The sequence below is a fragment of the Diaphorina citri genome, unplaced genomic scaffold, assembly GCF_000475195.1.
Source record: "Diaphorina citri unplaced genomic scaffold, Diaci psyllid genome assembly version 1.1 scaffold1080, whole genome shotgun sequence".
NCBI classification, from domain to species: domain Eukaryota; kingdom Metazoa; phylum Arthropoda; class Insecta; order Hemiptera; family Psyllidae; genus Diaphorina; species Diaphorina citri.
In genome coordinates this window covers 44,136-68,353 of record NW_007378509.1, presented here as the reverse complement: position 1 = coordinate 68,353, position 24,218 = coordinate 44,136, and the positions used below count along the sequence as shown (strand labels likewise).

At 38.4% G+C, this 24,218-nt stretch overlaps 4 protein-coding genes and 3 long non-coding RNA genes across 9 annotated transcripts in view; 3 read left to right on the top strand and 4 right to left on the bottom strand.

Moving 5' to 3' along the window:
• LOC113469443 (ATP-dependent RNA helicase DHX8-like) overlaps window positions 1–2,255 on the bottom strand; it is a 9,862-nt gene extending 7,607 nt beyond the window's left edge. The window contains exon 1 of one of the 2 annotated variants that reach the window (XM_026827140.1): window positions 2,071–2,255. In XM_026827140.1, the coding sequence (XP_026682941.1) occupies window positions 2,071–2,164 (94 nt within the window). In that variant the 5' untranslated portion in view covers window positions 2,165–2,255. Of the gene's footprint in view, window positions 1–1,857; window positions 2,043–2,070 lie in introns of those variants that run through there. The other variant, XM_026827139.1, reaches the window with a different exon arrangement.
• Window positions 1–19,592, top strand: part of LOC103514091 — a 36,841-nt gene extending 17,249 nt beyond the window's left edge. Inside the window, exons 7-11 of the mRNA XM_026827134.1 lie at window positions 7,353–8,418; window positions 8,681–8,893; window positions 9,473–9,862; window positions 10,258–10,497; window positions 18,372–19,592. Coding sequence (XP_026682935.1) covers window positions 7,353–8,418; window positions 8,681–8,893; window positions 9,473–9,862; window positions 10,258–10,497; window positions 18,372–19,006 — 2,544 coding nt within the window. The 3' untranslated portion in view covers window positions 19,007–19,592. The remainder of the gene's footprint in view (window positions 1–7,352; window positions 8,419–8,680; window positions 8,894–9,472; window positions 9,863–10,257; window positions 10,498–18,371) is intronic.
• LOC113469444 lies at window positions 3,647–4,366 on the bottom strand. The gene is made up of 2 exons (XR_003392859.1): window positions 3,932–4,366; window positions 3,647–3,681 (listed from the first exon to the last, which is right to left on the bottom strand). It is a non-coding gene; the product is annotated as an uncharacterized LOC113469444 (long non-coding RNA).
• LOC113469449 lies at window positions 12,378–13,439 on the top strand. Its single transcript, XR_003392863.1, has 2 exons — window positions 12,378–12,667; window positions 12,998–13,439. It is a non-coding gene; the product is annotated as an uncharacterized LOC113469449 (long non-coding RNA).
• LOC113469446 lies at window positions 13,819–14,430 on the bottom strand. The gene is made up of 2 exons (XR_003392861.1): window positions 14,366–14,430; window positions 13,819–14,117 (listed from the first exon to the last, which is right to left on the bottom strand). It is a non-coding gene; the product is annotated as an uncharacterized LOC113469446 (long non-coding RNA).
• Window positions 14,166–23,389, top strand: LOC103514089. Its single transcript, XM_026827135.1, has 9 exons — window positions 14,166–14,443; window positions 15,524–15,606; window positions 16,751–16,758; window positions 19,636–19,793; window positions 19,903–20,115; window positions 20,223–20,513; window positions 21,421–21,633; window positions 21,913–21,958; window positions 22,166–23,389. The coding sequence occupies exons 4-9, from the start codon at window positions 19,700–19,702 to the stop codon at window positions 22,785–22,787; spliced, it is 1,479 nt and encodes a 492-aa protein (XP_026682936.1). The 5' UTR covers window positions 14,166–14,443; window positions 15,524–15,606; window positions 16,751–16,758; window positions 19,636–19,699; the 3' UTR covers window positions 22,788–23,389.
• On the bottom strand, window positions 16,421–18,143 carry LOC113469442. Of its 2 annotated transcripts, XM_026827137.1 has the most exons (3): window positions 18,091–18,143; window positions 17,585–17,974; window positions 16,421–17,438 (listed from the first exon to the last, which is right to left on the bottom strand). In XM_026827137.1, exons 2-3 carry the CDS (start codon window positions 17,643–17,645, stop codon window positions 16,432–16,434), a joined length of 1,068 nt encoding a protein of 355 aa, XP_026682938.1. In that variant the 5' UTR covers window positions 17,646–17,974; window positions 18,091–18,143; the 3' UTR covers window positions 16,421–16,431. The 2 variants fall into 2 exon arrangements, with proteins under 2 accessions (XP_026682938.1, XP_026682937.1); XM_026827136.1 differs by lacking the exon at window positions 18,091–18,143 and having other exon boundaries at window positions 17,585–18,043.
• Window positions 23,390–24,218: the final 829 nt, after the last annotated feature.

The window sequence follows — 24,218 nt, the reverse complement described above, 5'->3', positions numbered from 1 at the left end:
TATTTTCCAACTCGAGTTGTAACTCGAGTGGAAATTAATCGAGTTGAATATTTATTCCTGGAAATTACACCGTGCCGACTTTTAGAATTTAACCAGTATGCCATCCATACTCCTAATCTAGCTGGGTTCTAGACATTTCTGAATCTTGGATTTGTGAACTCAGGTTGGCCAATTCTTGCAAGTTGTCTGTTGTTTTGTGTGTTCTACTTGAAATGCATGGTACCACGTACCAATACTAGAACTGAGGCTTTGAAAATCTTGGAATGAAGAGCAATTCAGTGATGGGACTCGAGTGAGATTTTTCAACTCGATTATTTTCTACTCGATTATTTTCCAACTCGAGTGGAAATTAATCGAGTTGAATAGGTATTTATTCCTGGAAATTACACCGCGCCGATTTCTCACTCGAGAGTCGATTAGGCGAGCGAGTCGATGATATTCGGGTTTTCGTTCGGAAACTCTCGGCATATCACAACAATTTAGTTCGACATTCAAAATCCACTGAAGGGGAATCAGCACTATGCAACACACTGTTGGTAACTAAATAGAAAATAGGTAAATGACAAGGAATTATTGCAAACTATCATTATGATGAAAAAAAAACTTTAGTTCTTAAAAACGAGATTACTGAAAAGCTGTCTAAAAGGGACTTCCCTGTCCTACGCTGGCAGTCTAAAAAAAAAGATCAATACTCCTCGCTAAATTTAATGACTTGACTTGGTCTCGATGACTCACCTGTTTAATCTCCCATCTCTCAGGGGAGGATATCTTGTTCATACGTTTGGTTCTCTTATCAGTCTCAGGCTCTAGGGGGGTCTGCAGCTCCAGTAGGGTGGAAGGTCGGTCTGGATTTCTCAGGGATGGATCACCTCTGCAACAAATGAAAAATTAATTCAGACTGTCTGCTCAGACTTACGATTTTTTGTTTTCTCAAGCTGTGTCCACACATAGCCGACGCCGTCGATCGACGAGGTGAATCTATGTTGTCGAGGCAGTGTACGGTTTCAGTCGACGTCCATCGACGGCGGAGTCGACTATGTGTGGACACTCCTTAGGAGGTTTGATAGAGAGAACTGAAACTACTGAGGTCTTATCGTCACGAAATCGAAGAGGGGCTTTCTTGCATCATCATCTAGTAAGAGGCAAGAGGGGAGAGGGGGGTAGTGAATCATTCAACTCGTTCAACTCTTCAGTTTTTCTTGCATCATCATCATCTAGTAAGAGGCAAGAGGGGAGAGGGGGGTAGTGAATCATTCAACTCGTTCAAACGAATTAACGAATAGTTTTTCTGACGAATAGATTTGTACTCGAATAGAAACTGTATGTTGCAATAATATTTGGCGAGTGCGCGAGTGAACTCGGGTCAGAGAACCCAATGAATAGTTTTTTTTCCACTCGAGTGGAACAAAATAATAATTGAGTGGACTCGAGTGAAGTCAAACTCGAGTCCACTCGAGTAAAATCATTCACTCGGCCCATCACTAAGTGGAACAAAATAATAATTGAGTGGACTCGAGTGAAGTCAAACTCGAGTCCACTCGAGTAAAATCATTCACTCGGCCCATCACTAACCAGGATGCCATCCATACTCCTAATCTAGCTTGGTTCTAGATATTTCTGAATCTTGGATTTGTGAACTCAGGTTGACCAATTCTTGCAAGTTGTGTGTTCTACTCGAAATGCATGGTACCAATACTAGAACTGAGGCTTTGAAAATCTTGGAATGAAGAACAATTTCGGGGATCAGAACCATCAAGAACCCAGCTGTCTCGTTATAATCAATATCTGGTAATATTACCATTATGGACTGAACTGGGTCTAAATATGGGTACTAATCTACATAGTAAGGATCCTTACCCAAGTCTTTGTCATCCAGTCCCAAGTGGTTTTCTAGCTCAGTGCACACTTTGGACACCAAGGAAAGGTGTTCCAACTTCTGAACTTCGTCCATTTTGATGGAAATTCTACAATTACAAGGAATTATTGAATAAAACTCAATTCAAAGTCCATCGTTTGGGTACGTTTTCTTTTCTTGAAATTTGTTTTCCTTTCCTCTTTTTTGATCCTTACCCAAGTCTTTGTCATCCAGTCCCAAGTGGTTTTCTAGCTCAGTGCACACTTTGGACACCAAGGAAAGGTGTTCCAACTTTTGAACTTCGTCCATTTTGATGGAAATTCTACAATTACAAGGAATTATTGAATAAAACTCAATTTTATTTAAAGTCCATCGTTTGGGTACGTTTTCTTGAAATTTGTTTTCCTTTCCTTTTATGGTTTGTTGTACATAGGTGAACATAGCCATCTATTCCACAGCGGGATAAATTTCAAAGTGAGGGATTTTTGTAAAACATTTTCCCTTAGACATGCGAAAATGTAATTTATCCCTCCAAAGTAGTCTAAAGGACAATGATTTTTAAATGAAATTGGACCACAAAAAATTAATTGAAAATTTTTGATGAAATTTTAATTCTAAAATTTTTATTTTAATTTTTAAAATGGCCAAAAATAAAATAAAAATGCTAAAACAAAACCGCCATTCTGTCTTCAGGGATATTATACGAGGGAATATTTGTTAAAGTGGGATAAAACTTAGAACGCAATTTTAAGTATGTGAAGCTAGCCACAATTATTGAAAAATAAAAGAAGCATTAAAAAAAAAAAGAAAAAAGCATAAAGAGAGGCAAAAAAACAAGCAAGAAAATCAAGAAATCAAAAATCAAAAAATAAAGCATAAAGTTCGAAAAAAAAAAACGGGAAAAGACAAAAGAAAAAGACACAACCACCTACGGTGAATTTGATTTCCTCCTGAATCTTGAAATTCTTTTCTTTCTTCCCTCCCGAGGTAGAAATATCTCACATGTACCTGTTAGATCCAGGGATGGTAATGGTGACCTTTGGACAATAGCAGACGTTGCCTTAGGTAACAGGCCAGTCTCCTCGTCAAAGTCAGGTAACTCACTCTTGTCAATGCAGTTGGCTGACAACATCTAAAATAGAAGACCAATAAATATTTGTACATTTAATGTATGGAGTTTTTATTTTCCACAAATGATAAACATAGAAAGGATTTCACAGGATATACCTACAGTCTGTGACTGAAAACATCGCGAAGAGTGTTTTATAAAATAAATAAATCTCGTCTGATCCCAGGTTTGATCAATTGATCGATTCACAACAATTTAGTTCGACATTCAAAATCCACTGAAGGGGAATCAGCACTATGCAACACACTGTTGGTAACTAAATAGAAAATAGGTAAATGACAAGGAATTATTGCAAACTATCATTATGATGAAAAAAAAACTTTAGTTCTTAAAAACGAGATTACTGAAAAGCTGTCTAAAAGGGACTTCCCTGTCCTACGCTGGCAGTCTAAAAAAAAGATCAATAATCCTCGCTAAATTTTATGACTTGATTTGCTCTCGATGACTCACCTGTTTAATCTCCCATCTCTCAGGGGAGGATATCTTGTTCATACGTTTGGTTCTCTTATCAGTCTCAGGTTCTAGGGGGGTCTGCAGCTCCAGTAGGGTGGAAGGTCGGTCTGGATTTCTCAGGGATGGATCACCTCTGCAACAAATGAAAAATTAATTCCGACTGTCTGCTCAGACTTACGATTTTTTGTTTTCTCAAGTTGAGTCCAAGATCTTGCCCACACACGGTTCTTGCTCTTCTTGGGAACTGAAACAAGGAATAAACAATTGATTAAACGATCTTATTGTTCCTACAAATCTACTCTAATCAATCATTCATGATTCAAGGCAAAATTAATGCAAAAGAAGTCAAGGGAGGGCTCCCTGAGGATGTATTTATAGTGGGAAAACATACGAGTTGTTTAGAAAAGATTTTTTTTTTAGGTAGGTAGGTATTTGTTTGAATTTAATATTAAGGTAAGTTTAGAAGCAAGAAAAAAAAATCAATTGAAACTTACTCATTATCTTCAGGAGGAGACATGCTTCCACGACGATGAATTGGTTTTCTCTCCTCACTTGCACTTCTCCTCCTCTTCCTCGATCTCTCCTTCTCATTACTAGGCGACCTTCTCCTTCTCTGTCTGTCTCTACTCGTACTCCTTCTTCTTTCTCTACTATGACTTCTCTTTCTCTCTCTACTATGACTCCTTCTCCTCTCACGACTCCTCCTTCTTTCTCTACTCGACCTTCGCTTTCTATCTCTACTCCGACTTCTTTTCCTCTCTCTACTTTCACTTCTGTTTCTCTCCCGACTTCTCTTCCTCTCTCTGCTTCTGCTACGACTCCGGTGTCGTTTCCTATCACGACTTCTGTTGCGAGGTTTGTGTTTGGTTTCTTCGTCAGATGGATTTTCTTCTTTGATGGTTTCCAGCTTGGCAGTTTTGTAACCGGACCTGGAAAGAGGAAATGGAAGGATTATGGAATAATGTAAGGCAGGTAGTTAGTTAACTTTGCGGGGTTTATTAGAGTCTTTCACACCCATAAGGTAGGTAACTACCAGCCCTACCCCTGCCTCATGGCCATGGGAATAAAGGGACCTCAGAATTGATTCACACTCCTTTAACCCTCATGAGAAGTCCTCCGTTCAGAGCAGACTTGGCCCTAAACGAGAGGAATTCAAAAGTCCCCGCCTTGCTAATGGTGTAACAGATGGACCTCCACCAGATCCCAGAAGTTTCCTTGCTGATGATGAAAGGGACTTTGACGAAGGTCCTGGTCCATTTAGCAATGTAAGTGTATGAGAATCTGTCAAATGAATAAGTAAATCACTTTGTTTTGCTCAAAAGTGGGCCAAGTCACCCTGTTTTACAGTACCTAGGTAGGTACCTAAAAAAATGAACTTTACTATGAAGGATCTCTTGTATACATCCCTTGTTTGATAGGCTTATAATACTTTCTGATCTGACTTGTAGGAAAAGCAGCACAATGATTTCCGAGGAAGAAGAAATGACAGAAACAGAGGTGGGGGCCTCAATAGAAGATTGGACATGGGAGAAAGACAGTGGAGAGATGATCGAAAGAACATTGATGATGAAAGAATTCAAAGGTCCAAGGCAGCTGATGGTAGAAATTGGAAGAGAGAGTGGGACCAGGACAAATATGATGAACCTCAAACCCATGTGGAATTGTAAGTTGTAGAAAAAATAAGTCTTTTTTTTACATAATTTTACATATAAACCCATGTGGAATTGTAAGTTGTAGAAAAAATAAGTCTTTTTTTTTACATAATTTTACATAGGTTAAATACCTATCAGTTTTCTTTTTATTGTATGTTTGGAATATCACTTGGAAAAAATCTGAGGTCTTTTGTTCTGTTCAATTAAACCTAAGTGAAGCCAGCCTAGCTAGCTTAGTTGGTAGTGTGTCTGCCTTGTAAGCGCTAGGCCACAGTTTGATTCCCGCCCGGGGCGGATTTTATCCTGCTGGGATAATGTTCCTTCTTGGAACAGCTGGCTTTCTCCTATCCTGTCTTCCTTCTCTCTTCGATTTTGGGATGATAAGACCATAGCAGTTACAGTTCCCTCTGTCAAACCTCTTAAAAAAAGTGGAAAAATATTGGGATGCACATAGCTTCCTTCTCTCTTCGATTTCGGGATGATAAGACCATAGCAGTTACAGTTCCCTCTGTCAAACCTCTTTTAAAAAAAGTGGAAAAAATATTGGAATGCACATAGAAGAATGAATTATTGGCCAAGTTCCCGACATTTGACAACAACATTTAATTTCAATATTGCCTTTGTCTCCTTTCAGAACCCCACCTGTACAAGTAGACAGAACTCCTACCCAAACTGAAACAAGAAGAAGGGGTACATCTGGTGCTAGAGGGAATTTAACCATTGCCAGAGGATTGAACATCCGCAGAACCATAGTGAATGATATTGCCCAGAAAGAACCCACACCACCCAAAATGAGTGAAGTCGATGAAATTCTGGAAAGGTGAGTAGTAATGTTTTCTTTTCCTAAGCAAAGTGGCTGTAGATTTATTGTGAATGCTATTATTTTTGAAAGAATACCAATTGTGAAATACTACATGCAGCAAGTTATCTGAAAATGTCAATATTATATTTGGAATTGTTTCAGAATAACTGAAGTCCACCTTGAATCCCCCAAGTCTTCCAATGTCACCTATGTTGAAGAGACTAGAGCTAGGTCTTACCCACAATGTAGATTTATTGTGAATGCTATTATTTTTGAAAGAATACCAATTGTGAAATACTACATGCAGCAAGTTATCTGAAAATGTCAATATTGTATTTTCAGAATAACTGAAGTCCACCTTGAATCCCCCAAGTCTTCCAATGTCACCTATGTTGAAGAGACTAGAACTAGGTCTTATCCACCGCCTTCAGTAGATACATCCTTTCCCCCTCAACCTGAATACCAAGATGTGAGCAACTACCCAGCACCATCGGCTGCCATGTCCCAACAACCACCGAGAGCTTCTATCGCCCATCAACCTGTGACAGCCGCTATTCCTCAGCAATCACCTGTAGCTGTTATACCTCAGCAAATGTCTGCACCTCCTTTGTCACATCAGAATCAGTACACTGTCTTTCACAAGGACAGACATGATCCCTATCAACAACATGCTGACGTAAATGTCTATCCGACTATTAATGACTACTTGGACAACCAACGTGCTGGTGTAGGTATCTACTCTGATCAAGTCCATCCTTCAGTGAATAATGAGCTGCTATTCCTCAGCAATCACCTGTAGCTGTTATACCTCAGCAAATGTCTGCACCTCCTTTGTCACATCAGAATCAGTACACTGTCATTCACAAGGACAGACATGATCCCTATCAACAACATGCTGACATAAATGTCTATCCGACCATTAATGACTACTTGGACAACCAACGTGCTGGTGTAGGTATCTACTCTGATCAAGTCCATCCTTCAGTGAATAATACAAATCCCTACATGAATCAACAAACTCCTGATTCAAATACTTATGTGAGTCAACAGATCCCTGAATCAAGTCCCTACCTCCAACATTCTCACATTGAAATGACTAACAGTTCAAAGCCTTACAAAAATCAGCAGAGCTACAACCAAGAAACTGGAGCAGTGCAGTATGTTAATCAGGCAGCAAGAAATCAACATGCTGAAGCAATGCAGTATACCAATCCATCAGGACAAAACCAAGTGATTTATTCCAATCAGTCTGTAAGGAACCAGACTGCTGAAGCAATGCATCATACTAATCAGCAAGCACAGTACCCAGTGACTAATTCAAATCTATACGGTAATGAATATACACAGAGCCAAGGAGCAAATGTAAATCCATATGACAATGAACAGGCACCTACTGACGCTGACTCAACATTCACTACAAGTCATCATTCTCGTAATCAGAATCCATATGACAATGAACAGGCACCTACTGACGCTGACTCAACATTCACTACAAGTCATCATTCTCGTAACCAAAACAAGGTGACTAATCTTTCAGACTCATATTTACATCAGCATTCACATAACCAAGTGCCTGATTCAAACACATACAGAAATCAGCATATTCGTAGACAAACAATGATGGATCAGCAAACTGTCGCCGGCAACTATAACTTCCCCTCGGAAAATAAAGCAGCACAACATGTCTATAACAATGCCCAGGTGTTGACTGAAAATCCCTCAAGTCAGCAGCCCATGTACCAACAAGTGACTTCACACAACTATCACCGGCAACCAGCTGCAGTGGAGAAGCGAAGAGCCATCACTTCTGTACCTGTAGAACCCAATACCTCGTACACTGAACATGCCTCACACCCTAGGGAGACCCATAGCTACACCCCTGAAACTATTGGACAATATTCTACTGAGAACAATATCCCTGCACTTCCTGATCTCTCTGTACCCCCTCCCTCCCTAACAATCCCACCCAAGACAATAGCAGCACAGACACCTGCCATTCCTCACTTCACTAACAAAGATATTGAACATTTCAATGCCCAGCAGGAAGCCTTGATGAAAGAAGTTGCTCCTACGATGCAACATTATGCAACCCAAGACTGTGAAATATATGCTGCACCCACCTATGTGACTTCTCAGACAAATTCACCCTTTGTGAGTTCTCAAACCCAGTCACCCTATGTGACCTCTCAGACCCAGTCTCCCTATGTGACCTCTCAGACCCAGTCTCCCTATGTGACCTCTCAGACCCAGTCACCCTATGTGGCCTCTCAGACACAATCACCCTATGTGACCTCTCAGATTCAAAACAACTCTGTGACCTACCATGACAATTCCAACTTAACCTATGTACAGACTGTACCTTACACGAGCGCCCCTAGTGTCAACCAATATGAATCACAACAAGACGGGATGTACTACGTGGGATCACAGGCAGTGTATGAAGCTCAGGCCAATGTTCAGTATAACTCTGCTAAGGATGCGGGTGTTAATATGGTCTCAACACAGCAGTACTATGAAGCCAACAATGGTAAGTGAATAAAGTTGAACTTTCAACTGAAGTTTTCTTATTTTTTAAGAGTTTCACTGCCATTTTTATTTTGTACCAATGAAACAACAACTTCTACATTAGATGCTTGTGGTCTGATATAGATAGGTAAATGATCAAAGCATATTATTCAGAGAACCAAATCCACATTTGCTACAAACTTAAAAAAAAAAATAATAAATAATATAAAAATAAATTAAATTCCTTTTTGAAATCAACCTCTTTGTGATCGCTGCATTTTCAGAAAACCAACACAAGCCAGCTTCAAATCAAAACCATATGTTCTACTCCTCGGAACCAAGTCAACCTCAGTCCAATGCTCCTATGATGTCAGGAAGTGTTCAGAATAGACTGCAGAGAATAAGACAGGAAAAGTTTAATGCAGAACAAAGCCATACTCACAACCAGGGACCTTCTGCTAACACCTTTGGAGAAACTGCACAAGTTACCCATACAGGTAAATTGAACCTTTGCATTAAAAAAAAAAAAAAAATCAAACAACTTTTTCAGAAAACCAACACAAGCCAGCTTCAAATCAAAACCATGATGTTCTACTCCTCGGAACCAAGTCAACCTCAGTCCAATGCTCCTGTGATGTCCAGGTAGTGTTTCAGAATAGACTGCAGAGAATAAGACAGGAAAAGTTTAATGCAGAACAAAGCCATACTCACAACCAGGGACCTTCTGCTAACACCTTTGGAGAAACTGCACAAGTTACCATACAGGTAAATTTGAACCTTTGCATTAAAAAAAAAAAAAAAAAAAAAAATCAAACAACTTTTTTGTATCATTTATCCTGGTAGCCACAATCTCTTCATAGACTTAAGTAGATTCGTATAAGCTCAACCCATCCTTTATTGATGTTTGCCCCTACAGCTAAGTCTCAAAGTGTAAACCTAAGTAAATTGTAACCTTTGTGTAGGTATATCGAATTTTTACTGACCCTTAAATACTATGTCGTAATTTTAAAATGTGGTCCTAGCCATAAATACATGTTTCATCAGTTACCATATCTGTGTTCCCATTTTCTTCACAGAAATAGCTCCCGTAGCCAAAAAGCCGGGCAAGTCGAAGAATTTCAGCTTCCTCAAGGCAGCCATTCAAGAGAACCAAGAGAGCTTGAAGGAATACTTGCTAGAGAACCAAGAAGTTGAAACTAGCAAATCCATAGAGGTCATCCAGTTACCTAGCTCCTTCCATGAGAATAACCCAGCAGACATAGAAAATGGTCAAACCGTCACATATGTACACAAAGATATTCCTGTGCCTGAAAATCTACAGAGTGTTACTTACGTACATAAGGATATTCCTGTGCCTGAGAATCTACAGAGTGTAACTTATGTGCATTATCCGATAGCAGACAGTCACAGCAAGTATGGATCTAAACATGATGGGCACCACCAGAGTAATATACAGAGAACTAGAAGTAAGTAACTTGTCCACTATCTATGTCTGTGAGATAGGTAGGTAGGTTCTCATTGAAATGATATAATAGACCTTATGTGGCGAGGTTTTAAAGTGAAAGAACAGAGAAAATGAGGAACTAGGGAATTTTTCCTTTTTCTTCTACGACCTCTAGATCCTGAGATAAATCGATCTAAAAATGACGTCACGACATAGCCTCCCGTACGCGATGACGTCACATCAAATTCCAAGCGACACTAGTCTAATGTTCGTGCGCATGCGTTTCTGCACATTACTTTCAAAGACGTCACGACCGTTTGAACTTTTTCCCCGGGGACAGATTTTATCTTAAACAGACGAGCTTCGTTATCTTAATCTCTTGTAATAAAATTAATTATTCATCATTTTTTCTTTCAGATTTCAAACCACGAACCAATTTTGAGGCAAACAAATCGACCACAAACAACAAATTCAACACCAATTTCAAAGAATATGATAATTTGGACTATGATAGGAAACCTGACCGATTTTCCGGTAGGCCACGGCAATCTCATAATGCCAATACACCTCCTCGGTTTCTGAACCGTGTTGCCAACCGGTCCCATGAAGACAGTCCTAAAGCTTTTAAAACCATCGAATCCACACGAGGAAAAGATGGTCATGCTGAATCCTACCTACAGGATAAACTAAAGAAAGCCAAGGAAAATGTGGGTGCCAAGAAAGAAACCAAGAAACATTCGCTCTCTCCAAAAGAGAAACGTGAGGTGAAAAAAGCAGAGAAGAAATCCGAGCCTGCCAAAGCAGAGAAATTCGATTGGTTTGCGGAATGCGAAAATAATCCGGAGTTGATTGAGAGGGAAGCCAAGGCTAATGGGCTAAGTGTGGCACATACTGAAGATAATACGTCAAGTAATGCAACCTTATCTGACGTTAGTAACGATCATACTAACACGGATGAAAACACTGAAAACCAAGTTACTTTTGAGAAGCTCGAGACTTCACAGGATAAAGTGGATGGGACCAGTAGTTCTCTGGAACAAGCAAACAAAACGTAACGATCATACTAACACGGATGAAAACACTGAAAACCAAGTTACTTTTGAGAAGCTCGAGACTTCACAGGATAAAGTGGATGGGACTAGTAGTTCTCTGGAACAATCAAATGAAAGATAATACGTCAAGTAATGCAACCTTATCTGACGTTAGTAACGATCATACTAACACGGATGAAAACACTGAAAACCAAGTTACTTTTGAGAAGCTCGAGACTTCACAGGATAAAGTGGATGGGACCAGTAGTTCTCTGGAACAAGCAAACAAAACTACCAAGTGTGAGGAAGATGGAAACTCGAGTGAAACTAAAGAGGAAATGACAAAAGTAGAAGTCAAAGAAGTAGAGGGACAAGAAAATAAAGTGGAGAACAAAGAAGCGGTGACAGTTGCTGACGAAGAAGTAGGAGAAGAGGATGATGAAGAGTGGGAAGACCTAAGTGATGAAGAAGACAAGAAGAAAAACAAGAAGAAGTATGGTGGTAGATATGGGGGATATTATGGAAGGTACTAAATATCAAATAGGTAGGTACAGTTGTTCTTTCCTTGATATATCGGTGACAGTTGCTGACGAAGAAGTAGGAGAAGAGGATGATGAAGAGTGGGAAGACCTAAGTGATGAAGAAGACAAGAAGAAAAACAAGAAGAAGTATGGTGGTAGATATGGGGGATATTATGGAAGGTACTAAATATCAAATAGGTAGGTACAGTTGTTCTTTCCTTGATATATTTTTTCATGGTTCACCCATCATTTATGCATTTCATCGATTATTCTGTGTAAAAAAAAGTCGCTTTCTCCAATTGTGATCCTCGGTTCTTTTTGCCCAAGCTATTTATTCCTTCATTTTTGAGAAGGTCTTTCCTTTCCATATTATTCTTCAAAACTGTTTTCCGGTGACAGTTGCTGACGAAGAAGTAGGAGAAGAGGATGATGAAGAGTGGGAAGACCTAAGTGATGAAGAAGACAAGAAGAAAAACAAAAAGAGGTCTGGTGGTAGATATGGGGGATATTATGGAAGGTACTAAATATCAAATAGGTAGGTATAGTTGTTCTTTCCTTGATATATTTTTTTCATGGTTCACCCATCATTTATGCATTTCATCGATTATTTTGTGATCCTCGGTTCTTTTTGCCCAAGCTATTTATTCCTTCAATTTTGAGAAGGTCTTTCCATATTATTCTTCAAAACTGTTTTAATTTTCAACTTGCCATCAATTTTATTATTGTTATTTATGATTGTTGATTTCTTTATTCAATCTGTTAAAGTTTAAAGTTCTTTGATTCCTCATCATTTATCCTATTTGAACTTGAGTTTTTGTTAAAGTGGCGCTGAAATATGAAACTTTTATTGAAGCTTGTAATCACATAGCGGTTTATGTGACGTACGAATATTTCAGACATCCTGTATACCTCTTGAGTTTGATGTGCAATTAGCAATTTATTTTGATCACATAAAATTTAGTTTAATTGTTCTATGTATTTAATTATTCTGTGTAAAAAAAAGTCGCTTTCTCCAATTGTGATCCTCGGTTCTTTTTGCCCAAGCTATTTATTCCTTCATTTTTGAGAAGATCTTTCCATATTATTCTTCAAAACTGTTTTCATTTTCAACTTGTCATGAATTTTATTATTGTTATTTATGATTGTTGATTTCTTTATTCAATCTGTTAAAGTTTAAAGTTCTTTGATTCCTCATCATTTATCCTATTTGAACTTGAGTTTTTGTTAAAGTGGCGCTGAAATATGAAACTTTTATTGAAGCTTGCAATCACATAGGTATCCCGTTTTCAAAGTTTAATCACATAGCGGTGTATGTGACGTACGAATATTTCACCCATCCTGTATACCTCTTGAGTTTGATGTGCAATTAACAATTTATTTTGATCACATAAAATTTAGTTTAATTGTTCTATGTATTTGCCTAGTATGGATAATGGATATTTTGGATATGCATAGTAAAATTCTATGAATTAGTAATAGAAGTTTTTTAGGAGCTCACTTAATGTATTTTAGGTCAAATTTGTGGTAGTACTACAATATTGAATAGACCGCGCGTTAAAGTGGCGCTGAAATATGAAACTTTTATTGAAGCTTGTAATCACATAGCGGTTTATGTGACGTACGAATATTTCAGACATCCTGTATACACAGTATACCTCTTGAGTTTGATGTGCAATTGGCAATTTATTTTGATCACATAAAATTTAGTTTAATTGTTCTATGTATTTACCTAGTATGGATAATGGGTATTTTGGATATGCATAGTAAAATTCTATGAATTAGTAATAGAAGTTTTTTAGGAGCTCACTTAATGTATTTTAGGAGCTCACTTAATGTATTTTAGGAGCTCACTTAATGTATTCTAGGTCAAATTTGTGGTAGTACATACTACAATATTGAATAGACCGCGCGTTAGCGATGACTTGACGTTCGCTTACGTCCTGGGAATGCTTGATAAGTATGTTGAATTGTTGTCGCACATTATTTCAAGTATACGCTATTGATATTCACTTTCCTTGGAATATATTTTTTACCCTACACTACACAGTTGTATAGAATAGTTTTAAGTATGTTGAATTGTTGTCGCACATTATTTCAAGTATACGCTATTGATATTCACTTTCCTTGGAATATATTTTTTACCCTACACTAAGTACACAGTTCTATAGAATAGTTCCCAACAGTAAACCAGTTAATTTTATTTATTTTTATTAAGTTTTATAATAATTTTATCATGTACAAATATTTTTTACCACTAGGATATATTTATTTATCAGCAATTTTAAAATCAAAGCTCGGGCATAAGTTCATTACGAACTATAACTTTGATATTATTCTATTTAATTTGGTTTGGACAGATTTGTCTAATTTTAAACTGAAAAGAACAAAAAGTTACTTTGCGATCATTTTTAATCATGTATTTTTTATTTCATCAGACTCGTATTTTTTTACTCGTATAATTGTCATGGATAGGTATATTTGGAAAATAAAATATAATACTGTATTTAATATTTATAAATTTTGATTTCGGTATATTAAACCTGGAACTCTTTTGGCTGGTCCTGAGTCACAGTTTTCTCAAATATTTTACTGAAAGATAAGACCAGTCTTTGACCATTATAAAACAATGTCTTCATTGAAACTTAGTTATCCAAGTCAACTACCGAAACAATGGTGACTGTTTCGGGCTGAACTTAATGAGTAGATCCATCTCTCAATATTTTACCTGGCAATAAAATATAATACTGTATTTAATATTTATAAATTTTGATTTCGGTATATTAAACCTGGGGAACTCTTTTGGCTGGTCCTGAGTCACAGTTTTCTCAAATATTTTACTGAAAGATGAGATCAGTCTTTGACCATTATAAAACAATGTCTTCATTGAAACTTAGTTATCCATGTCAACTACCGAAACAATGGTGACTGTTTCGGGCTGAACTTTATGAGTAGATCCATCTCTCAATATTTTACCTGGAGTAGGGACTTGGCTTTCTATTCCTAAAGTGCGTTTTGAAAACGATAGAAAAAGGCATTTGTTTTCTTTTTCAGGTAAACTTGTGATAAATAGACTTAAGTGCTTTTTATTTATTTCCTCTAGATTTAAACAATAGAATCATTCTAGTACTTATTCTTGGACTATTAGTTAGTGATTTGTGAGCCTACACGAAATAAAGGGTGTCCCAATTTGAACGCAAGATTTGATTGCTTAATAAAACATGGTTCTCCGTGGAAAAAAAGGAATTCTTAGATGATTTGTAAAGTAAACATTCTGAAATTTTGTATGGAACAATAATCAGACAAATAACTTCCTCGACTTTGATGGTCCATTAATTTCCTTTTGACAAAAGATTTAAACAATAGAATCATTCTAGTACTTATTCTTGGACTATTAGTTAGTGATTTGTGAGCCTACACGAAATAAAGGGTGTCCCAATATGAACGCAAGATTTGATTGCTTAATAAAACATGGTTCTCCGTGGAATAAAATGGAATTCTTAGATGATTTGTAAAGTAAACATTCTGAAATTTTGTATGGAACAATAATCAGACAAATAACTTCCTCGACTTTGATGGTACATTAATTTCCTTTTGACAAAATTTCGATGACAAATTCGAGGAAATCAGGCTGTATCTCGTTGATAGGTACAACTTTCAATTTCACCTTTCAATTGTGGGTTTGTGGTGTAAACTTGTGACTTTAGATACCCCCACAAAAAATAGTCTAGGGGGGTAAAAGTACGTGATCATGGAGGCCATTTCTCGTCAGAAAAATGGAAAATGACACGATTTCGACTAGGAAAATGCTCGCGCAAAAGTGATAGTGTGTCGATTTTATTATGCTAACGCGTTGTTGAACAGTTTTAGACTCAATGATGACTAATTTTGATATGTTTACAATCAATCTGTCAAAGATTGGACAAGAGAAAACAACACATACAGTTTTAGACTCAATGATGACTAATTTTGATATGTTTACAATCAATCTGTCAAAGATTGGACAAGAGAAAACAACACATAAAAAAAAGTTATAGCCCTTTCAAATCTTGCGTTCTTATTGGGACACCCTTTACAATACATTTACTTGTTTTATTATTTTATTTTAACATTTATTTTATTAAATTTAATCAGATGTTATTTTTCGAAAGAATTCAATTTAGTATCCAAAAGTCATCTTATCAGTTCTACACATCCTAACCCCCGGGTCCACGAAGTGAGTTTAGCTCTCGGATTAAGCAATCAGATTGCTTAAACCGAGATTAAAACTTTAACGGAGTTTGAACTCACTTAGTGGATCCGGCCCTTGGTTATTCAATTTAGTGTATAAAATGTATTACAGTCGAACCTGTTTGTTTAGGAATCAAAGGGATCAGCACTTTACCCCCTCTTATCCAGGTTAAATAAAGGCACTACCTCCAATTACAAATGAAGGCCCACGACCCCCCCCCCCCTCCCTGTTTATCCAGTTTTCCCATTTAGAGGGGTTCCAATTATACAGGTTCGACTGTACATGGGTTTGAGCATTCCTATAATGTCAGGCCGCGGTCTGAGCATTTTACGCTAGCTCAATTCTCAATTGCCACATTTCGGACAACTGCCAAGTTGATATTATAATTAACCTACTTAAATATACATAGATAGGTATACTGAATTATACCTAGTGGATAGGTATGTCCACAAGATAGTAGATTAGAATTAATATACATAGCCGAAAAAGTAAAACATAGGAACTTCCTTTTCTTGATTTCCTGCTTTTTTTTTTATTAAAAAAAAGACAAAGAAACCAACTGAATTACGCTAGCTCAATTCTCAATTGCCACATTTCGGACAACTGCCAAGTTGATGTTATAATTAACCTACTTAAATATACATAGATAGGTATACTGAATTGTACCTAGTGGATAGGTATGTCCACAAGATAGTAGATTAGAATTAATATACATAGCCGAAACAGTAAAACATAGGAACTTCCTTTTCTTGATTTCCTACTTTTTTTTTATTAAAAAAAGAAAAAGAAACCAACTAATATTGGGCGGTGATCAAGGCACTACCTTTAAAGCGCCAGGATTAACTTTCAACTGAAACTTGAATGGTATCTCTCCGGATACAGTAGGAACAGTTTCGCGTTTGAAAATGTTATACACTGTAGTATACTTGTAAGCCTGGTCTATAATAACTTGAGGATCTACATAGTTCTTCTCCCTTGTCTCTTCCATTAGTGATACATTGTTGAGTGCTTCATTTTTCTTGAACTCTTTCCATTTTCTGAATGAATCCTCATAATCTGATTCCTCATAGACATCATACACACTCTTCTGTGCATGTTTGGGTCCAATCGTTCGACTTACATTCTTATAAAAGAACTTGTCTTGCTCTTCCCTATGATTGATGTACTCGGCACTTGGTTTTGTTAATTCATCAGCAAATGCAAATTCTTCATCATAAATTTCACAACTTTTCCCAAACAAGTTTTTTCGAAGTTCATAATCTTCTTTCACGAGGACTTCAGCAGTCTTGAGAGTTCCATTCGGATATCTTTGGTGTGGACCTACTGGAATTTCTACATTGTTAAAGTCTATTGTAGTCCAATTTGCAGTCACGTGACCTGGGTCTTCCAAATACTTCACAAACGGATCATGGTATTCATAGCTGTCTGCCATTGTGTATTTCTTGTTCTTGAAGTCTGGTAAGGTGAAGTTTCCCAATCCCATGACATTCAAGTCCTGATAGTTCATATTATCACACCTCCGCGTTGAACTATAAGGTCTCCGATCGTAAAAGTCTGCGCCTAGTTTATGCTTGACGTCAACTTTCTGAAACCTGGTGTCCCCAACGTTCCAGTGAGACATGGTTGCAAGTCCCCAATGTTGTTCATAAACATTCCGATAGATCTGATGCCTAGCTAGGAAACTCTCATACTCCCGAGCACTAATGGTTACTGTTGTTAGGTTTAGTTTGAGAGTAGGTTTCCTCCTCCTTGTATCGAACAAGTAATCCATGAACTGCAACTCGAGCGGTCTCTCCTCACTACGCTCCAGAGAGATATGTCCACAAGAGTCCATTACAGGTGTAGGTGTACTATGCTGGGCATACCTTCGTTCGTACATCCAATAATATACAGTTCTATTGAAACGGTTCGGCAGAGTATGTTCAAAGTATGGGGTAGTGGATTGTCGGGCTCCAGAGAGATATGTCCACAAGAGTCCATTACAGGTGTAGGTGTACTATGCTGGGCATACCTTCGTTCGTACATCCAATAATATACTGTTCTATTGAAACGGTTCGGCAGAGTATGTTCAAAGTATGGGGTAGTGGATTGTCGAACCCTTTTCCGTGGTGTAGTCGCATTAGGCCACCTCTTTGTTTGAGTGGAAGGAGACAAGAATTCTTGAAAGGCTTCGTTAACTTCTACTTCTGTTTGCTCAGCATTGGGTTGTGTATCTTCTTTAGCAAGATTAAAATGCCCATATGTTCCCAACGTTTTAGACCATGTAAAATAAAGTGGTCTTCGCGTTGGTTCTACGATCTTTATAGTTGTTTCCCAACTGTCCTCAGTTGTTACGGTAACTTCTGTTGTTGTTGGTGTTGTCTTCTTTTTTCTTATAAATCGAGTACTGCGAATTATCTTCGTTAGCAGTTTGCTTTTATAGTTGTTTCCCAACTGTCCTCAGTTGTTACGGTAACTTCTGTTGTTGTTGGTGTTGTCTTCTTTTTTCTTGTAAATCGAGTACTGCAAATTATCTTCGTTAGCAGTTTGCTTTCATAGTTGTTTCCCAACTGTCCTCAGTTGTTACGGTAACTTCTGTTGTTGTTGGTGTTGTCTTCTTTTTTCTTGTAAATCGAGTACTGCGAATTATCTTCGTTAGCAGTTTGCTTTTTTCTTCTTTCAGTCTACGGTTTCTGAACCGTGTTGCCAACCGGTCCCATGAAGACAGTCCTAAAGCTTTTAAAACCATCGAATCCACACGAGGAAAAGATGGTCATGCTGAATCCTACCTACAGGATAAACTAAAGAAAGCCAAGGAAAATGTGGGTGCCAAGAAAGAAACCAAGAAACATTCGCTCTCTCCAAAAGAGAAACGTGAGGTGAAAAAAGCAGAGAAGAAATCCGAGCCTGCCAAAGCAGAGAAATTCGATTGGTTTGCGGAATGCGAAAACAATCCGGAGTTGATTGAGAGGGAAGCCAAGGCTAATGGGCTAAGTGTGGCACATACTGAAGATAATACGTCAAGTAATGCAACCTTATCTGACGTTAGTAACGATCATACTAACACGGATGAAAACACTGAAAACCAAGTTACTTTTGAGAAGCTCGAGACTTCACAGGATAAAGTGGATGGGACCAGTAGTTCTCTGGAACAAGCAAACAAAACTACCAAGTGTGAGGAAGATGGAAACTCGAGTGAAACTAAAGAGGAAATGACAAAAGTAGAAGTCAAAGAAGTAGAGGGACAAGAAAATAAAGTGGAGAACAAAGAAGCGGTGACAGTTGCTGACGAAGAAGTAGGAGAAGAGGATGATGAAGAGTGGGAAGACCTAAGTGATGAAGAAGACAAGAAGAAAAACAAGAAGAAGTATGGTGGTAGATATGGGGGATATTATGGAAGGTACTAAATATCAAATAGGTAGGTACAGTTGTTCTTTCCTTGATATATTTTTTCATGGTTCACCCATCATTTATGCATTTCATCGATTATTCTGTGTAAAAAAAAGTCGCTTTCTCCAATTGTGATCCTCGGTTCTTTTTGCCCAAGCTATTTATTCCTTCATTTTTGAGAAGATCTTTCCATATTATTCTTCAAAACTGTTTTCATTTTCAACTTGTCATGAATTTTATTATTGTTATTTATGATTGTTGATTTCTTTATTCAATCTGTTAAAGTTTAAAGTTCTTTGATTCCTCATCATTTATCCTATTTGAACTTGAGTTTTTGTTAAAGTGGCGCTGAAATATGAAACTTTTATTGAAGCTTGTAATCACATAGCGGTTTATGTGACGTACGAATATTTCAGACATCCTGTATACACAGTATACCTCTTGAGTTTGATGTGCAATTAGCAATTTATTTTGATCACATAAAATTTAGTTTAATTGTTCTATGTATTTACCTAGTATGGATAATGGATATTTTGGATATGCATAGTAAAATTCTATGAATTAGTAATAGAAGTTTTTTAGGAGCTCACTTAATGTATTTTAGGTCAAATTTGTGGTTGTACTACAATATTGAATAGACCGCGCGTTAGATCTCATAAATGAGATTTTCTTGTAATCAGAAGTCCAAAATGACATGAGATTTGATTATCATGCTAACCCATGTGTATGCTTTGTTCGTCATTAACAACCTCCCCATATTGCAAGTCCTATGTGATGGAGTGACGATAGCTGAAGCCAATAAATCTCCTCGAGTTACTGCTAAGATAGAATATGGAAAACATTATGTGACTAGAACATTCTCTTCGCCTTCACCCGATCATGCGTCAGCTCAAGTTAGCTGAAGCCAATAAATCTCCTCGAGTTACTGCTAAGATAGAATATGGAAAACATTATGTGACTAGAACATTCTCTTCTCCTTCACCCGATCATGCGTCAGCTCAAGCTTCTCCCCAAAAGAAGAAAATTCGGATTAAACGAATCAGAAAGACTACACCTGAAACATCGACCAATACTCTCACCGAAACTTTGTGTACTACAACTTGTGCAGAAGCAACAACAGCAGCAAGAAAATTCGGATTAAACGAATCAGAAAGACTACACCTGAAACATCGACCAATACTCTCACCGAAACTTTGTGTACTACAACTTGTGCAAAAGCAACAACAGCAACAGAAAGAACAACAATCATCACTACAACACAAGTCGAACCATCAGTACGAAGATCACAAAAGTACACTACAAATTGGGGAAGGTTCACAACCAACTACAAAGGTGCATCAGTACCATACAATCTGAAACTATTCCCAAAAGTTTTAGAGGTGAAACATAATCTGACCAAGTGGTGGGATCCGCGATACACAGAGTGGATGAATTATTTCACTGGTCACACAGTGAGGACAAGATGGATCCCTTACACGGTCCGAATCTACCCTTTCAAGGTCTTTCAAACCCAGTACCAACTTGGTAAGTCACTTCGCTGTGTACATTATTTTAATGATGGGTGTCAAGCAAACCTTTTCCATAAACTAGCTGCCAATGGGCTATCTCTACCTATTAACCCTAACAGTACGTACTTATTGACCCTAACAGTACGTACTTATTGACCCTAACATTACGTACCTATTGACCCTAACATTCCCAATATGTAAAAGTACAAGGCACGGTTGGTCCAGTGGCTTAGCAATTATGAACTAAAATGCGGTAAGAATTTTGGGGACATTGTCCTACTGAATTAAAATCTAATCTGAAGAAACGTTTTTTTTTTTTTTCTCGATGTGTAGGCAAGTATACAAATGAGTAATGTGTTCACATTGTCAACAAAGAAAAATTCGGAAAAATTGTAATATTTGTGACTTCGGACGAAGGAAAATTCGGTCAGTGTGAACGGGTTACACTATGATTGATCACATCAGGGGGGAAAGAGCTGAGAAAATCCCCTCTAAATTTTTCGTCTCTAGAAAGCCAGCCGAGATCGAATATCATCTGTTGAGATAAAGATTGTCCCGTGTGGGAATCGAACTCGAGACCAAGTTCTTACAAGGCAGACACGCTTTCCTCCTAGCTAACTATGCTGGAATCGGACTTTAGAACACGTCTTGCAAATATTTCAACGGGTTACTTTCTGGTGTTCTCGTGTTGAGCCAGCACCTAAATGGGAAGTATTGTGTCTCTTCTCGCCCATCTGATGAGAGGCATACTACGGGATGGGCATGCTACGACACAGGCCACAAGCGTCTAATGTAGCAGTTGTTCCATTGCTACGAAATAAAAACGGCGGTGGAACACTCATCTTTTAAAAAAAGTAAAAAAAAGTACAGTGACTAATGGGTATGGATTTAGAACACCTACAGAATTATTCTCTTTTCCGCAGCTCTTCCCGGACTATTGAACCATATGATTCGAAACTATGGTAAACTAGAGAAGGAGACAGATCCTCCACATTGGATGAAGAGGAAATATTGGGAACTGCAGCCTCAACTGTCAGAAGGACCTCCTAGAGCGTACCGACCACATCATTGGTATATAGAGAGGAATATGACCTGCCCGCACCCTATGGCGACCAACACACTAACTCCGTATACAGGTAAGTCGGTATACCGCCAGTCTTTTGACCCGTCCCGTCCGTTTTATAGCTCAACCATGGAAATCCTTTTCCTTACTGCAGATGGAGGTGCATAGTATTTGTTTCCCTACTTCAAATGGAGTTAGTTGTATAATACCTATTTGTTTCCTTACACTACAAATGGAGCATTGGAGGAGAATAGTAAGTTTTTATTTGTTAGGTCTTCCAAAACTTTCCCCTAATGATTAACTTTGAAAATCCCCCTCGAGTCATTTTATTATTTATTTATTTTGTTTTCAGGTCCTCCCTTAATTGAATTCTTCGACTGTGACAACTACCAGCACAACTACGAGGCTGTGTTGGTGACGGAACGAGGCTGTGTTGGTGACGGAACGAGGCTGTGTTGGTGACGAAACGAGGCTGTGTTGGTGACGAAACGAGATCACAATGGTATGCTGTCAGCCTAGTTAGTTTGAAGGGTGACGCATCTGCCTTGTAAGCGCTAAATTCGATTCCCCGCCCTAACTTTGTCCTAAATAGATAAGATGCACAACTACCACTACGGTTACGACGACAGTGAGCTTTACTCGGAAGAAGCGCGCCTGTGTGAGAAATTCGGAAGTAAAGGCAACAGTGATGACTCTGACAATAAGAGAGGTCCACGCAAGATTGTCCAAGGGAATAAAGTGTACGACCCGGACCGGAAAAGTGAAGAGGAAGGGTTCAGTGTGGAAAACTTGGAAGCCATGAGGAATCTAACGTTGTTGAAACTCGAGGAAAGTCGTAAGAGGAAGAACGAGACTCTGTTGAACACTGTGGTGACGAAAACAACCAAGTTGAAGAGGACGAGGAAGGGTGATGTGTTTGTGAACACAACGCTCGATGATGAATATGGTGCTGGTCAACACGATCAGAGAGATACAGAAGAGTTTGAATCTATGATGGTGGAATACATGAATGTTGATAACAGACAAGACTTTTATGCTAGGAAGCAGAGACGGCGGCAGATCAGGACAATGTGTGGCTCTCTCATTTCTACCATCAAGAAGAAACTCAATACCATCTGGTGGAAGACTTTCTGGAAACTGACAGCCACGACGCCATCTAGAAGGAAGAGAGGAACCACTACACCATGGTTCCGGGTGTTAAATACTGCGATAGATTCATGGTACTGAGCTTGAGCTACGCCATGTCCTCAAGGTCTCTGCACCTTGCACGCGGGAGACCCGGGTTCGATTCCAGGTGGGGTCAAAAAATTTGTATCATGCAAATGATTGATTGATTCCGTGACTGGCTGTTGCGGGGCCCACTCATCCCCGTGAGGAATATGAGTAGCTGTGCACAATATAAATGCGCATAGCGACCGGTGCCAGCATGGTAGGTAAACATTGGATGTTAGGATTATTGAGATTTTTGGAAAATCCTACAATGCTGCAGTGATTACCAAAGTTGTGATATAATAACACAAAGAAACTGCATTTATTTTATTTGTTTATATATTATGTCCTGAATGAAGAGTATACGAGGAGGGATGGGTTTTCAATTACAAAAGGTCCCTTGTATTTCGTTTTACCGAGTATCGTGTTCATCCTCAAAAGTTATCCAACAAGTCTGCCTTATGAGCACTAGGTCGCGGGTTCGATTCCCGCCCGGGGGCGGATTTTATCGTAAACAGATAAGGTTCGTTCTCATATGCTGTCTACCTTCTCCCTTCGTTTTAGGGACGATAAGACCTTAGCAGTAACAGTTTTACCGAGTTTCCCTCTATCAAACCTCTTAAAAAAAAAATAAAACGAATCAAAGTAATAATCGAGGAGTTAAAACTGGGTAACTCACTTCTTTCGATTATGTTCAAAGTTCTCCAACAAGAACACCATCTCCACGGAGCTTTTTCATTGGTTGGAAGCTACAGGTTGCGAGTACCCATTGGTATGCTAACAAGAATGATAATGTGTGGTCCTCAGGTTCAAGTGTGTATGACTGCTTTTTTTTTTAATGTATCCCATCATCAAATCGTTAAGAACCTTGAGCAAGCATAAGAGACAATAAGACGTATTTGATTTAGGAGAAAGATGCAGCGATTATTTCACTATTCCATATCGCCCTGACTGGAACTCCATCCTCAGGGCTAAACCAAACCACCTATAAATATTGAAGTAAATAAATTATCTACCAATAAATAAATATTGGTTGGTTTACATTCACATATCAATTGGACAATTGGTTAGTTTTGATGAAGAAAAGAGTTGCATTTATTTCTGCCAAACGACAAGGTGTGGCTCTCTCATTTCTACCATCAAGAAGAAACTCAATACCATCTGGTGGAAGACTTTCTGGAAACTGACAGCCACGACGCCATCTCGAAGGAAGAGAGGAACTACTACACCATGGTTCCGGGTGTTAAATACTGCGATAGATTCATGGTATTGAGCTTGAGCTACGCCATGTCCTGAAGGTCTCCGCACCCTGCACGCGGGAGACCCGGGTTCGATTCCAGGTGGGGTCAAAAAATTTGTATCATGCAAATGATTGATTGATTCCGTGACTGGCTGTTGCGGGGCCCACTCAGCCTCGTGAGGAAAATGAGTAGCTGTGCACAAAATAAA